General features: G+C 48.2%; 1 protein-coding gene across 1 annotated transcript in view; it reads left to right on the forward strand.

The window, feature by feature from the left end:
- Positions 1-498: 498 nt before the first annotated feature.
- Positions 499-17,134, forward strand: part of LOC119461570 (uncharacterized) — a 56,539-nt gene continuing 39,903 nt past the window's right edge. Inside the window, exons 1-5 of the mRNA XM_049673232.1 lie at positions 499-952; positions 7,773-7,861; positions 10,234-10,465; positions 11,456-11,575; positions 13,349-13,437. Of these exons, the coding sequence (XP_049529189.1) occupies positions 758-952; positions 7,773-7,861; positions 10,234-10,465; positions 11,456-11,575; positions 13,349-13,437 (725 nt within the window). The 5' untranslated portion in view covers positions 499-757. The remainder of the gene's footprint in view (positions 953-7,772; positions 7,862-10,233; positions 10,466-11,455; positions 11,576-13,348; positions 13,438-17,134) is intronic.

A 17,134-nucleotide genomic window follows, 5' to 3' on the forward strand; every position in this document is an offset into this window, starting at 1 on the left:
TTCATAGCTCACTGACGGAAAGCGGTTTCATTGTGCTTGCGCTAATATATCAGAAAAAAATGATCGGAGGCGCCGCTGTCAAATGCGCGCCTGAAGTATTGACGACCTGATTGAATTACAGGGAAGCACTTATAAATCTTTAAGAACGACAAAGAGGGCCGTATAACCTATACTCCCTGAACGTGTTACGCTCTGTAGCTTCGGTCGCTCGTATTGCGCCCTCCGGACAAAGGAACACAACCGCTCAGGGCACGCCCTCTCGGCAAAGCGGAGAAATTCGGATGCACAGCAAACGCGGTGCCTAACATTGCCAGTCCTTCTGTCGCAGTCCCGAGATGGCGCTGGAAACAGAAGAACGCGGCCTACTGATCGCGAGAAACGTTCGACTCCACCGCCGGAGCGGGCTGCAGTAGGCGCCTGTTCAGTACCATTGTTTCAATATCCGATCAACTGATCTTTACGGCCCTGATAATGACGTGCTGCCCGTAATAGCTAAGCGCCACGGCAGTCTCTCCTGACGCAGCCTTAGGCAACGGTCGTTACCGTCGGCAACGCAGGACCGTCGCTTCAACACCAGCGCGTCTCCGGCGGTTGCCGGGCGAGTCGGAGGGGGAACCGGACATCCAGGGACGGGAAAGAGGCCCTCCTCGTCGTGAACCTCTGGCTGCTCGAAGACGATCGCGCCAGAGATCGTCGTGTTGCTGGTTCTCTGACTGTCCGGTTTCTCTGAGCCGCCACTACACCAGCGGCAGCCACCATGAGCGATGACCTCGACTTCCCTGCAGATGATTCGGAGGTGTCGAGTCGGCATGATGACGGCGACATTTCGCCGGCCGCTGAATCAACGCCGCACGACTATGTGGAGGAGGAGGATGACCACTCTCCCTTCACTAAGGGCATCATAGCGGTCGTGGGTTCGCAGGCGAAGCCACACATATGCTACCACTATCCGGTAAGTAAGGATATTGCATTGGTATTGATGCGTGCTTTTGTTGAGTCGTGGTATCGGTGTATACTAGCGCTCATACGGTCAGGGGCAGATAGAAAAGCCTGAATTAAAAAGAAAAACAAAAAAAAATAAAGAGAGAGGAGAAGGTTCTCCAGTGTGCCCACTACTCTGCATAAAGCCAGTGGAGGCGAGAAGGAATGAGTAACTAGTGAAAACAATTAAGCACGGACAGCTGGACTCGTTGAAAGATAAAGTTGAAGGGACCTTAACCACCTGTTAGTGTTTGAAATAGTTAATCTGGACAGAAGTTTGCTGAAAGAAAGAGAGAAAGAAAATGAGCGATGAAGTAAAATTGCTGGGGGAAAATTACTAATTCTGCTCCAACTAAGATGACTTGAAGGCGAAAGCCCGAGCGCCGCTAACTCAATGACACGACGACCACTTTTTTTTTGTACTGAGTCATCTTCACTCCGAACCCATGCGCGTATTTTGCGAAGTAATTTTTGCAAGTCATCCTTTATTCACCAAACTCGGACCGTGACTCAGCACTTTTTGGTGAGTCATCATCATCACTCTGAAGCCACAATTTACAGTCATTTTTGCAAGCTAGCATGTTTTTTTTTTTTGCAAGTCACCCTTCCTATGATTCTCAAAACTTGAACCGTGACTCAGCACTCTTTTTTTCTGAGTAACTCTCACTTGAAACCTCAAATCTCACATAATTCTTTTTTGCAAGTCACTCCCCCACTCCATAAATCCTTGATTCACTGTTGACTCACAATTGATTCACTCTTGATTAACCCTATCACTGCTTGGTTCGCCTTCATTCATTCTATCATCTCGGTTTTACTTCCATTACACTTGTTTTGCTCTATTGCTTCCAATTTCCAATTTTCATCACTCTTGATTCGCGCTGTCACCACTTGATGATTCACCTTCATTCTCTATTAATTCACTCTCATTTACTCGTCCTTACCTTAGCTCACTCTATCTCATCTTTATCTTTCGTTTGACTCCTATTACCGAACTCATCATCATCATCATCAGCATATACTTATGTTCCCTGGAGGACGAAGGCCTCTCCCTGCGATCTCCAATTACCCCTGTCTTGCGCTAGCTGATTGCAACCTGCGCCTGCAAATTTCCTAACTTCATCACCCCACGTGTAGTGTCTTAGAGCCGAGGTAGAACACCGGGCTTCTGATCCGAAGGTCGTAGGTTCGAATCCTACTCCAGTCCACTACATTTTCAAGATTGGAGTGGCGGCTGACACCGGCAAAAGAAAAAGAAAAAAAAAATTGCAGAGGGCCAGTGGGGCTATGCTAGCCCAGGTGCAACCAACTTAGGAAGGCCCACTAAGTTTTCTTAAAGTCACTCCCTCACCAGTACAGGAATTGGCCTCCCTGGTGCAATGTATACGGCCACTACCTCCCTCATGACCACTGCAAGTCACCCAATTAAACCGGTTTAATTCACCATCAATTCACGCTATTCACCTCTCTGTATACCCATTTTTTATCATTACCACGATAACCATACTTAAACCCGTTACTATCATTATTTCTCCGTTCTTGGCCACTTTCCGGGTTTTCTCGACCCATTTTCCCACTTTTTCATGCTAATTATCATAATTAATTTAATGCCTATTATTATCATTTATCAATATTTATATTGCTCATGTAATGGTCTATCGATTGATATATAATGTTATGGGGGTTTGTATTGATCTTATTGAGTAATGTATTTCTTGTACATATTTCTTGCCGATTTTTTGCCCGATTTTTGGCTCCACTTTTTCAAGGTCACCTCAGAACGAGACATATAAGGCTTTCACCTTAATATTGCCGACGCAAGAAAGGTTTCCAAACATTTGTGTTCATGAGGGAACTCTAACACATTAAAAAGCTTTAAAAGGGGTGCATGTGCCGGAGATTTATAGTTAGGCAAACATACCCTGCGCACTAGCCACTCCACGCACACAGGGTCTGACAGTCGATGCCAGGTGTCACAAAAGAGCGCGTAATCCAAGCGCGCGCCGAGTGTCGCGCAAGCCCGCGAAAGAACACGCCGGTCCCGCGGCAACTTCAACAGAGGGGGAGAGCGCATACGCCTCAAGCAACCACGCTAACAACGGCGCCGAAACGTCTGGAACGAGGTTCGACGAAGCGACGTTAACCGGAGAGAGATGATAAGTGGTTCTTGAGGGAAAGGGAAAGGTTGGCGCTATCTTCTGCAGCCCTTGGGGGAGCACGGCTCAGCGCCATAATCGGAGAGAGAGAGAGAGCACACGCGCGCGCCGAGACTCCTTCTCACCCGGCGAGCCGAGAGAGATAACTACAGCGTGAGCGTGCGTGAACAGCATGAGTCATCATCACCCCCCCTCGAGAATGTTCCGAAAGCAGCGGTCGAAGGCACGAGAAAAGAGTAGAAGCTTCCCAAGCTTTGGCCGTGCTACGGAATCACAACTCCGATCGAATGTTCGAGAAGGACCGTCGACGGCTATATAAACGCCGTGCGAGCATTGTCAGTGAGGAATCCGGGAGTCCAGTGAAGAATTCAGGAGTTGAGTCCGCACCGGTGAAGTTATGTAACGTGAAGACCGAGCGTCTGCGGAAGAAGGGGATTCCCCGGCAAGCTAGTCAACGAGTTCATCGAGCGTCTGCATTTCCGGAAGAAGTTCCTTCTTCGAGATTTGCCCCCAAGTTACGCCGAGATCGTCTGACTCCAAGACCAACCAGCACGGTGAATACGATTGGACACTTAGTGTTCCTATTTATTTTGTACTTTACGTGTTGGACTCTTGTGCTTGTCGTTATTTTCTGTGATTGTTAATACCCATCTGATTTGTATTGTGTTGTGTCTAGCCTAAGTGTGCAAGTGTGTGTGTAACTGCCTTGTGTGAAGAATATATTTTGTTGTGTTTTGACAACTCTGGGCTCTGACTCGGTCTTTGGACAGCAACCGGCGTTCGCTGGCGCACCAGAGGGCCCACTCTTAATTGTCCTTGCTTTCGTGGGATTATTTTCGGAAGCTGATAAGTCGGCTTTGGAATTTGATCCGGCGTCTGCGCCTCGTTCACCGGGGTCTGTGACACCAGGGCATGGTACTATAGATTCAAGGCTTAATTTTGAAAGTAGGATTGGTTGACTCTGCTTGAATAATGAATTAATGGGTGGACAGATGGATGGTCGGATGGATAGAAGGATAGACAAAAAGAAGTAATAAGCCGCTCGGTGAATGACGTCAGTGAGTGGGTGGATAAACAAATTGTGTAAGACAGACAGGAATAGCCATGCTGATCTGCCCGCCATTCCTCTGTCTGTCGAAGAGCATGAATTAAAGGCAGACGGATGATCTTCCAGGTTAGCTTCTTGATGTAAATGAAGTACATTTGGGAGTAGGCATGGCAAAGATTACGCGATGATTCACTGTAAGTGTCCTTGCTGTAGGGGAAATAATTCTGGAAACCTATCATAGTTGAATGATAGTGGAAACGTATGATAATTGAAAACTTGTCACTGCAATTGTGTCTTCATTATGCGCATGCTACTGTAAGAAACTGTTCTGCTGTATCCAATCGCGCGCATCTCACGGGCAGAAAAACTTATAAGCAGCAGTCTGTGGCTGGGAAGGCACGCTTAATAAACAAATAAATGGTCTGCCTCTTACGTCAAGCATTTCAGATATTCTTTTATAGTGTGTCTGGTGTTACAGAGACACGCATGATTACGGATTGCATGGCTACAGATTCTGCACGGGCTGTCCAGTAGTCCTTAAAGGCCAAATTTCGGGCCCCATAAAAAGCCAATAGTTTCAACCTACATAGCCTACATAGTGTAGATGTAGACAAGCCGTCACGCAAAATGTTAGATTTCAAATACGAGTGGATGCGCCCCGAAAAGTTCGCAAAAGTCACGTTCTCGATACCGAATCTGAAAAAAAAAAATTCAGTGGCAATTTAGGAGTAAATGCGAGAGAAATGCGAGTCTTACATCGCACTTATTTGAGGTCCTGGTGCAGCGATTTAAACCACGTTCACCACATTGCAAAATGTTGTTCCGGAGCTAACTCGAAACACGTCCTGCCTCGTCGAGAGCCGAAGCGGATATATATATATATATATATATATATATCCAACACGATCTATATATACAACACGATCTTCCAAGCTCTCCCATTCCCTCTCTACCTCTACCACGTGACAGGCTTCTCACACTAGACACAAAAAACACTTTTTCCCAACTATGACACTCGTAATGCTGACGCAATAACAGAAAAAGAATTGCCTTAATTGCTACTTGCCGGAAGTGATGTGTGACTTAGTGCGTGCGGCTCCGAGCTCGCCATGTCCTCCGAAATTAAGCGCCGTTTGGCACGGAGATATATCTCGGAGGCGACGTGCCGGGACTTACGTCATATCCGCTAACCACCAGCAGCGCATTTCCTCGAGTGACGTCACTGCTCCCCCCCCCCCCCCCCCCGGCAGTGAAACATTTCAAAATAGCAAAATTGAATTGATCTTATCCAGAAAACCTGCGTCGTTTGCTCCGTTCCCCCAGCGCGCTATCATTTCTTTTTTTTTGGCTGCACCAAATTTTTAGAAATTGCCAATAGGAGATAGCAGAATTCTCTCCCTTGCGCCAATTTACTCGATAGGGCAGCCAATAATTCTGCTCGCAATCAGAATGCCTAATTGAATCATTAAAATAATTACTTTACGACAAATATTTCAATCTACGAACTGCAGTTAGTGAGTAAGCAAGGCATATCGCCTTAGAATGAATTATGAGGATGGGACCAGCGTCGAGATATGCGCCGCCACAGTTGCGATAAAAACGCACTCTTCCACTTTTTTATGAGAACGCTTTTTATACATTAAAGCACAAAAGTAACCGGAACGCCAATGCATTTCGTTGGAAACTTTCAAAAGTATTGTTTCGAAACTGGGGTAGTCCTGTGAATTCGTTCCAAGTTTATACGCCTCGCGAATACATCGACTGTAATTTGTAGATTGAAATATGTTCCATAAAGTAAACAATGAAAAACAAAGGTTATGACTAAATATAATAATTATTCAATTAAACATTTTGATTTCTCGTAATGGCGGCGGCATCGTGAAACTTACCTGTGCTATCTGCCAGTGGCGTTTTTTAAAAAGTTGGTGCAGCTAGAAAGAGAACATCTGGAATTATATGACGTTGCTTCACTCATCGCGATTTCTGCCAGAAGAAACGAAAATTCGCTTCTGCGTGTACCACCTTAGTTCCGACCAAACCATGCATTTGTGACATTCAACTTTATTATCACCTGGCGGTGTTGCCGCTCTCAATATGGCAAATGAACGGTTCCTTTTTCCTGTAACAGCGGCACAGAAGATGCTATGTCACTGAAGCCAATGTTTGGGTCGCATTTCGTCAGCGACGCAATTCTTGCCCTGATGAAGGCAACTACCCATTTCGAAACGTTGACTTCAACGACATTTCTTGTCCAAGCTTCTTCCTGTGAACCTCGCCCTTTCTTTAGATTCTTCTTTCCTTCGAGACATGTGCTCGGGACTCACGGAAAAAATCCGCCTCTGCGACAGCTGCCGCTGCAGAAAACATTGAGGCCCGACCACAGCTGCCAGCTGTTGCGCTCCAATGAGCGCAGATGCGGATATTGCGTTGGCTTACGTCACGTCCTGGCCGAAATTTCAAAGCCCCTCCGTAAGGAGCGCTATAGAGGGCGTGCGCGGGAGGGAATTGACACCTGCTGCGAGCCACGCCAAATAAACGTTTCTGGTTTCTGCAATTAATAAATCCTATTCAGTGTCGTATATGGCTGTTGTACACAACTTTACGAAATGCTTGAAACTTGCCTTATAAGCTGTAACATACATGTAACATTTATGCTGCATAAAAAACGCAATTACCTCTGTCCGACATTATCATTCACTTGCCATTGTATGCTGTTGTATCCAGATATGCGCTCGAGTGTGTGTTCTGCGTTATGAGCTGCAAGAAATATTTCAGGATGCTTTAACATGAGTGGATATTTATATACCCACTCACTTTTCTTACGGGATCCACCGCAGGCGTTCGCGATGCATCCCACCATTGTGAGAGCTCCTGGTAATTAAGGCACGAAGCGTCCCTTTGCAGTATTCAATACAAAGCGGCGCAGAGACAAATTCTAGCACATAAATAGCCCTCAATGACGACAAACTGCTTCCGCAGCAGTCACTCCCTAAATTGTCCGATGTAATGGACAGATTTACTATTGCTGGGCTTTAGGCGACTATCCTTTAGAGGTCTTAAGCGGCCATGTAAGGATTTCCACGCAAGGATTCTAGTCGGAAGGTAGAGAGAAAGATATAGGAAGAAAAAAAAAAGAGACAGGGAGCTTTGCCAGTGTATATACTGTTTGTCTAGCCTTTGCAGGAATAAAAAGGTAAAGTGAATAAAGGTAATGTGAGAGACAAGGTAAAATAAATCAACAGACAGAGAGAAAAAGAAACTGCGCGTAAGCACGATATATCAGAGGGTAGGACAACATGCGAACTTAACTCTCGTTTTCAGAAAATGTGTTCTACAATGATTTCTTTTTTGGTCTAACACTATAACTATTATCGTATTTACACATTAGAATTAAGATTTCTGCCAAACAGTCCCTCCATGCCACGTGAGAAACGTGAAAACATATTGAAAACATCCTTCTTTATTTAGATATTGCCACACGCATTACGAGATTTCCTGTGACCGTTTGTACGTGCGGTTGCAGAAAATATGCAGAACAAACGAACATACGCTAACAGTAGTTTTCCTGCATTTCCTTTTGCATTCAGCTCACTCCGGTCTACATCAAGCTCCCCAAGTCCATCAGGGAGATCGGTGATATCTACTTGCAGATGGTGATGCCCGTCGACTTTAAAAGGTGAGCTACGCTACGGTGCTGTCCGGGCACGTATTTGGGCAAGCAGCACGGAAGGAAAAAAAAAAGAGTAATGAAACCAAAACAAAAATATTGACAGGTTTGCATTTTTCGCTAGAGTGACTGCAATGCGGTAGCGTTATGAGGTCCTATCACTGGATATTTAATTATCTTCTTCCGCGAGACTTATCCTACCTAATGGTAATCTGTGAGTTGTTATCACAGTATAATCTATTGCTGCTGTTTACCCGCTGCTGCCTTCAAGTCTACAGCACCACCTATGGTCAACATCACAACAACGGCTGTCGCTGTATAACATAACGCACAGCAGCTGTGGAAATCGCGACACACTTGTTTTACCTGTCATTATATAACCATCCACACATGCGTATAGCTATGCAAACCACAACTATCACTTTATTTCAACCATCCGCCCTACGGCGCATCATTGTGGCGGAAAACATTGCGCAGCTGTCACTTCTCCCTCCATGTACCCCTTTACGTGGTACCAATCCGCTGCTGCTTACCTTTCGCCTCTGCGTCGCTCTCACATCCGATAGTTTCTCTGCCGAGGGCATACCTCCATACGTCGCGGAAGGCTAAGGCGTTATCCGTATAGTGATATTGTATTAAAGCACTTGCGAGAACACATATACCTACTCTTAGCGCACTGGTGTCCGGACCGGCCGACCCACGCTTTCTCCCCAACAGACTGCGGGTTGCATCCGCTTTACAAACATTGGTACAACGTCGACCGCCCAGTTTTGATGTGTGTATAATACATCGCAATGGAGCGACGGAACGAAAAAAAAAATATTAGGCGTGGCCCTAAAGTCAGCGGTATCGATTCGACCAAAATGAGGCAGCTGATCTTCTAGTTCAGATTGAGAGGAAGAAACGGGACGAAGGCCATGTAAAGCGTAGGACGGATAACCGGTGGTTTATAATGTATTCAAAATGGGCAGCTAGGGAACGAAAACACAGTAGAAGGTGACAGGGGATTAGGTGGTTCGATGAAAAGAAGAAAATTTGGAGGCTTAGGATGCATTCAGCTGACACAAGGCAGTGCCAATTGGAGATCGCTGGGAGACGCCTCCGCCCTGTAGGGGACATAAAACGGGCTGATGATGATGATAATCAATCCTATTAAAATTGACTGGGTGGGTCGACGCAAACCGGCATTTCCAACTGGTGACTCTCCGTTGTGCATTCGAAGAGTTGAATGTTGGGCTAGTTGATATTTTGACATGAGAACCATCTTGAAATAGCGCACGATAGAAAGGAAGACAAACACATGCGCCTGTGTTCGTCTTCCTTTCCGCTGGGCCGCCCCGTTGCGCGCTATTTCAAGATGGTTCTCCAGTGTGCCTCTTGAGAAAGATAACGAGTGCGTTTTCTCTGCACTGACCTGCAAACGAACTGGACAGGTAATACAGTCAATCTTATACATTGCTTACGTGTACCTTGCTCAGTGTTGTACGGAACGGCGTTCCTGGAACTAGTTCCTTTTGGGAGGAACGCAGGAACGCCACCGTTCCGTTAAGGGTAGGTGGAATGATAAGTGGTTCTTGAGGGAAAGGGAAAGGTTGGCGCTATCTTCTGCAGCCTTTGAGGGAGCACGGCTCAGAGAACTGTAACGGTAAAGCGTTAGATTTACGAAGGAACGGCAGAGGGAACGGCGTTCCTTCTGTAAACGTTCTACGGCATTGGACAGACGCACGCATTGCGCAGCACGTCTTGCAGGGTGGATGGGCGACCGCGTGTGGCTCAAAGAACTACCGCTTACCTGTCACGAGACTGTGGTGCACTTTTTAAAGCAAAGATTTATATGGCTAGGCAAAAAAAAAAATTACACCATCTTCCCGTAGGGGAACCCTGAGTAGTATGCGAAGCAGCCATGGGGTCGCAGCCATGGGGTCGCAGCCATGGGGTCGCAGCCATTTTTTTCGCGAGTTCTCCGTTATATTTTTTTATGACTATGCTTCAAGATTGTCAAGTGACGCTCCGTGCATGTCGCCTGGTTCGCACGTCTCGTAATGCGCTTTGAATGAATACTTTCTGAATGACGTAGCTATATATTTTCGGTTTATTAAACTCTGCTCAAAGGCGGCGCTGGGACGGAGCAACTGCCGGAATCACCAGCAAAGGTAGATCCACCTCCTCCTCCTCCTTGTTCAAGAAACGCAGTCGTTTGATGTAACGGCTGAGCTTTGCAGCCCACAAGGCAGACGATTCGCAGAACGGATAAGCCAGAACGCGGCCATATTCGCAGAGAGTGTTAGCAAATGAAGCAGCTAGCACTTTTGCACGAGCTTTTGTTTTTTTCTAAGAGTGTACTGTTGACGGCGGACTAAGGCGAGGCGCGGTCGTTGCAGGGTGAACTGGGAGTTCACGCACTCGGCGGACACACGCCACGTGTGGAACTCCACCGAGATCATGAGCACGGGCCACCACTCGGTGCGCGTAACCTTCCAGGACTTGGTTGATGGCAAGGAGGACAAGTACGAGTGGCACAACTCGGACGTCGGCTCGGTGACACCCGTCTTCAAGCCGCACAGCGAACACTTCATGCAGCTCCACTACGACGACGAAGAGAAGCAGCTCGTCGTGAGTGGCTGGCGGCGTTAAGCCGCCTGTGGTAATGTTTCTGGGCTGGGTGGTAGTCAATTCGGAGCGCCCCCAGAAATAGCTAAAATGATTGTCCGATGATTTCAATCTCGAAAACAAAGGAGGGACGTTATATTCTCGCGCAGCTTTACGGTCCTTCCCCAAGTGTGCGCCGAGAACTTCGCGTGGCAACATTCACAAACATTTATTCGCGTCCGGTTTTCTTCGGATTGCTTCACTTTAACGGACTGCAGACGTTTCAAAATGTCGCTATAACTGTTTCTTTATTTTTGCGTATTTCGTTCCACTGCGGGGGTGAGATTGCTAACTGTCTAGCTATAAGGCATGGGAGACTGTATCAACGCCTGTGGTCAGTGACAGGTCAAGTATGGAGGGGCGAGTACTGCCCCTCAAAAGGGAAGAAGTATACACGCTCAAGCGAATCGCAGCGTCCTATGCTTGCTTTCTTTCGCTGTCCTTTGTGACCATGACACTACATTCGCCCTGTTGAGAAGCCTGCGTGAGAAACCCACTACACCTCGGAGGGAGGTTCTACTTTGTAATGTGTGGGCGATGTACCATGTCTGGTGCAGAAATCAGACAGGCTATTCGGTCTTTTGTGGCGTATCTCATTGGCCACAAAATACTCACAGGAGCATTTAAAATGCAGCAATTCGAGTAGAGAAATAAAGATAGGTAGAAGTCGTCGTGATAGGTGCAGGTCAGTGAAAGCGCTCTTCTAATCGTCTTTTCATAACGGCAACTTGAACTGTCCGTGCCTGTGGTGCGTGATCATGGCGTGCTCATTACTGCTAAACTAGGGCACCACTTCTTTACGGTGGTCAAGGTGTAGGTCAAGGAGGTCAGGCGCATCATGCTTTTCTTTTTTTTTTTCAAGGAGAGGGTGGGGGGCAGGGCTTTGCGACAAGTACGCCTGTATTTTCTTCAGGAGAGGGCGCTTCTCACTCCCCCCCCCCCCCCCCCCTACAGACATACGTCAACGGACGCGAGTACAACAGGCACGACATGGATGAAGGCGGCATCGCCAACGAGTTCACCCTGTACGGCACCGTCTTCATACCCGAACTGGTCATCCCGTGCGAGTTCAAGGTGAGAGCTCTCACATTCTAGTTAGCAATTATTGTATATATCTTAAAATACTTTCAGCGCCCTTGCGGGCATTGCAGGAAGAAGGGGCAAAGCAATCTTGTTAGGACGGGAAACATCAAATGTAAATAAGCAGCATGCAACATTACACATTCATGCAGCATTATACATAGAGCGAACAAGAGAGATAGATTGATTGACATAGATAAAAAAATTGCCCGCCAATCCACCCTGTGAAGGTGGTTGGAAAGCGAAGCTTTTTACGCCACCCTCACGGTGACTGCGGCGCACTTGATATTTCACAAACTACAACGTAACTTTAACCACGGCCTTTATTATTATTTACTTCACAACAATGTTCACTACTGCTTTATGATCGGTGTGATATACACTACTGGACTACCCCATAGTGGGGTAGTCTAGAAAATGAACCGAAGCAGTTACTAGGCTGGAAGGGTTTCGAATGACGTCAACCCTCTTTCAAGCAGCTGCATAAGCTTTGCAACAGCTGCAATCTAATCTTACGGACCGCGCCGAGCCTGTTTCCGTTGTTTGCCCGCAGCCCTTATCATCCATCATGTTGACTCATCACTTTGAAGCTTGTTTTTGTGGTTTTTCTTGCGAAAACGAGTGCTTAGTTGTACGTTGAATGCCTGAATTCAAGTAAGCTATACTGCTATACCTGCAATTGTTAGCGGTTCGTCGGGATCGTTTTTTGATTACAACGACGGACACGACAGAACCCTTGGCTGGTAGAGGTACAAAGCTTCGCTTTAATAAAAGCCTGCTGATCGCACCGTAACTCTGTGTAGCGCGCGGCTGACACCTGCACATCAATCTGCAACGTGGAGACGGAGGAGAAGGGGCGGAATCATCACAGAGACTTTAAGGGAGAGAGCGCCCGAAGCGCCTGATAGATCTGCTGGCATAACACGCTCTGCGAACGCTAGATGCGCTTATTAGAAATTACGAAAGCAACAAATCCTGCTGTGCATTGGAGTGCACGATAATGTAATGAAACAACAAAGAACTGAAAACAGTATACACTGCTCAAAGAACAAACTCAATTCTCAAAGTACCGTACGGAACCTTTCACCAGTGAACCACCTGTACGAACAGGTGAATTGCAGGACGTGTGATAGAAGGAGAAAAGGGGAGGAGAAGGGAGTGTGTCCGTGAGCGGCGCGGAAGGTCTCGAAAGCGGCGTTTCAAATCATCCATAGTGGGCGGCCATTTTTTTTCGTTCTTCTTTGACGATCGTGAAACTTCGGAGCGCGTTTAAAAATCACCGCTTCGTGGGAAAAAAAGCGAATTGCTTAGAAAAATAAAATATAGTTCTCCTCCTTCACGTCCGTTAGCGCAGTATATCCGTGAGCGGCGCGGGAGGTCTCGAAAGCGTCGTTTCAAACCATCGATAGAGCGCTAACGATGCCCAATGGGCGCGGTACGGGAAGAGTTTACACGCTCATGCCACGAGCGATGCGTATGTGGTCTCTTTTAAAGGCAGGCATGACGTACTGCTGATCGCAAAAGTTGACAGAACGCATTCCGACGCAAGTTTATCGATGCATATTTCGGAGCTGGTGGTAGTCGCGGGATGCCTATGGCTAGAGCCATGCAGAGCTCTTCGAAAGGCTGGCCTATTCGGCCTAAGCTAAAATCTGTTTTTCTCTATACATGTTTGCAATAGATGATATGTGATTTGACATAATAAGTTGGAAGCTAGTATGCTTAATGGCTTAACAATACATTTCTGGTATTCTTCTTCTCCCTTAGACAATGCCACTCACAGTTAACCTGAACGGGGCAGTGGCATACAACGACACCTACACCATCCGATTCCACGTGAAACCACCTGGCAAGAAGTGAGTACCGTGCGGAGGCATATGTTGTGGGAATACACATGTGGCTGAAAAATTCCTGCCTGCCGATGGTATACCTTACGGCTTCGCTTTGAAACTTTCGTAGTTAAGTGTTCGCCAACACAAATTCATGTTCATGGGGAGCCCGGAAATCGCTGCGTTTGAATAAGCAACGTAAAGTTAGTATCTTCGGAGCTGCAGGTTATTTAAAAAGATCCTGCGGTAAACAATGAATCGATACTATTACATCTGTACATTCGGCTGATATGGTCTGAATTTCCAATGGCTCCTGGCTTAGCAGCACATATTGCCACCTGGTGTTTTGAGCCAGCAAACGATCAGCGTTGCGTGCCCAGCAAGAACGGCGAAGAAGACGACGAAGTCGAAGATCCCGCGCCAGCTGGAGAACCGTCTTTTTCGTGTCTGGCATTCTTCGGGTCTGGCTGCTAGTACTGTTGATTGATCTTGCCTTAGCGCGTGACAAACTGGTGGAGGTGCGGGGTAATCTAATCTATGCACCAAACCCCTCCGAGCAGCAGGAGCTCCAGTCCTGTACCGGTGGTTACGCCTGTACACCGCGCCAGCAGAAGGATCCGTGGACAAGCCCCCGAGTTTGGACTCCTCCCAGAGACAATGGCAGCTCCGACCACCCCAACCGGTATGGAAGGCACTACGCCGATTCATTGCACGCTACTTAGTCCGCGAACGCCAAATCCTTTCCACGGTGCCATGCATGAGGATGTTGAAGATTGGCTGGTGCACTATGAACGTGTTGCCTCGTACAACAAGTGGAACGATGCAGACAAACTGAAAAACGTATATTTCAGGCTTAACGATGGCGCACGTGTTTGGTATGAGAACCGTGCAGATGCCGTAACTTTAACTTCTTGGGAAGAATTCAAACGCCGTCTTTTTAAAACGTATGCGAGCCCTGATCGCCGAGAACGAGCTGAGCGTGATCTCCAGTCCCGTATACAAATGCCGAATGAAGGTGTCGCAATGTACGTCGAGGACATGACACGTCTCTTTCGACGAGCCGACCCCAGCATGTCGGAAGAAAAGAAGGTGCGGTACCTGATGCGCGGAGTGAAAGAGCAGCTGTTCGGCGGTCTCGTGCGCAGTCCTCCAAAGACTGTGTCAGAATTTCTTTCCGAGGCCGTCACCATGGAACAGACTCTTCGGCAGCGGGCACCATCATACGAACGCCAAGTGAACGCTGCCTCACCTACGGACTTCGGAGCTCTCGGGGGCCACGTCGATTTCTTTCGAGAGCTCATCCGGTCCGTTATCCGCGAAGAACTGCAGAAACTGTCGGTACCCTCACAGCCGACGCTCAGCTCTTTGTCCAGCGTTGTCCGTGACGAAGTGCATCATGCGTTAAGAGAACCACCCTTCAGTACAGACGCTCAACCGCTAAGAACTGACAGCACCCGTATGTCATATTCGCAAGCTTTGCGGCAACCTGCCCCACCTTCCTTCCCGCTTCGGACCGCGTCTCCGGCCATACTACAGTCCCGACCAAGCGACCTCTTATTACCACGACCACCGACAGGCCCCAAGGAAATCAGACGTGTGGCGGGCACCTGATCGTCGTCCCCTTTGCTTTCACTGTGGTGAAGCTGGGCATGTCTACCGACAGTGCTCTTATCGAGAGCTCGGATTACGCGGATTCTCGGCAAACTCCTCCGCGACCTAGGTTCGGCCAGCGTCCTCCAGCGATTGAAGAATACGTTGCCCAGCAGCGCGGATCCTCATCAGCTCGACACCAGTCACGCTCCCCTTCGCCGCGGCGATTTTCTCCGACTCGGCCGTACGTATTCGAGCGTGGTGCAGGGTCGGTCGCCCAGTCCGGGCGGGAAAACTAACCACAGCGGCCTTCGGGGGCGAGGCCGCTCGTCTGGACGTACTCAAGGACCCCTGCTGACCCGTACGCGACCCGACGATACATCGACGACGACAGTACCTGCTGATTACAGACGACGAATTTCCTTGGACATTCCTGTATTGCTCGACGGTCGTGACGTGACTGCTTTAGTGGACACTGGAGCAGATTATTCGATAATCAGCGAAAAACTGGCCACCCTTCTGAAGAAAGTGACGACGCCTTGGAATCAAACGCCAGTTCGTACAGCTGGCGGGCACAATCGTCACACCACTCGGCATGTGCACGGCACGAATACAGATTCGCGGCTCTACGTTTGTTGCCAGCTTGAGCATTCTCCCTCAGTGTTCTCGTGACCTAATCTTAGGCATGGACTTTCTCAGGGAGCACGGAGCTATCATCGACATTCGACAACGCCTCGTCACTTTCTCGACAAAGAGCGCCGCTGCGACGACCAACACCATCCACGATCGAGCACCTCTTCGTGTCATCGACGACGCTGTCACGTTACCACCGCGTGCAAGTATCGTGGTTCAAGTGGCATGTGACAGACTCTTACACGGTGAAGCGGTCGCAGAAAGCAATCACTCTCTCCTGCTTTCTCAAGGTGTTTGCGTAGCAAGAAGCCTTATTGATCTCCATGATGGTCACTGTGACGTTCTTGTCACGAACTTCAGCTACGAACACCGCCACCTTTTCCCTGGTACTGTCATCGCCTACGCCGACCCGATCGCCGACGTCACTGAATGTTTTGCTTCCCAGGCAATCGGCACTACTAAAGCACTTCTAAGCAACGTCGACATTAGTGCAACGCTTTCTGAAGACAACAAACACCCCTGCGTGACCTGTTGCTCGAATTCCACTCTTGCTTTGCACGGTCGTCGAAGATACGTCAAACGTCGATTACTAAACACCGTATCATCACCTATGACGACGCGCACCCCATACGGCAGCAGCCTTATCGTGTTTCCCCGACCGAACGACATGCCATTCAAACGCAGGTGAAGGAAATGCTTCAAGACGGCGTAATACAGCCTTCATGCAGTCCCTGGTCGTCGCCTGTCGTGCTTGTTAAAAAGAAAGATGGCACGCTTCGGTTTTGTGTTGACTACCGGAAGCTAAACAACGTCACAAAGAAAGACGTATACCCGTTGCCTCGTGTCGACGATTCTCTGGACAGGCTGAGGCGTGCGAAGTATTTCTCCTCTATCGATCTGAAAAGTGGCTACTGGCAAATTGAAGTAGATGAGCGGGACCGCGAGAAAACTGCCTTTGTGACTCCGGACGGCCTTTACGAATTTAGAGTACTTCCTTTCGGCCTCTGTTCCGCTCCAGCCACATTCCAGCGAATGATGGATACCGTTCTCGCTGACCTCAAATGGAAAAGCTGCCTAGGCTATCTCGATGATGTCGTTGTCTTTTCGGAACTTTTGACGAGCACCTTCGACGCCTTCGGAACGTACTCGAAGCCATTCGCTCGGCTGACCTTACCCTCAAGCCAGAGAAATGCCATTTCGGTTACGAGGAACTGAAGTTCTCGGTCACGTCGTGAGCGCGGCAGGTGTTCGGCCCGATCCCGAGAAGACTGCTGCCGTAGCTGCTTTTCCAGCTCCACCGACAAGAAAAGTGTCAGAGATTTTGGGCTTGTGCGCATATTATCGACGCTTCATTGAAAATTTTTCAGATTGCAGAGCCGTATTTCGCCTTACGCGTGACGACTCGCCATTCCTCGGGGACGATGAAACAACAGACCGCCTTTGCCGAGCTACAACGTCGATTGTCTTCTCCTCCCGTGCTCGGTCATTTCGATGAGGACGC

The sequence above is a fragment of the Dermacentor silvarum genome, chromosome 8, assembly GCF_013339745.2.
Source record: "Dermacentor silvarum isolate Dsil-2018 chromosome 8, BIME_Dsil_1.4, whole genome shotgun sequence".
In the NCBI taxonomy this organism is placed as follows: domain Eukaryota; kingdom Metazoa; phylum Arthropoda; class Arachnida; order Ixodida; family Ixodidae; genus Dermacentor; species Dermacentor silvarum.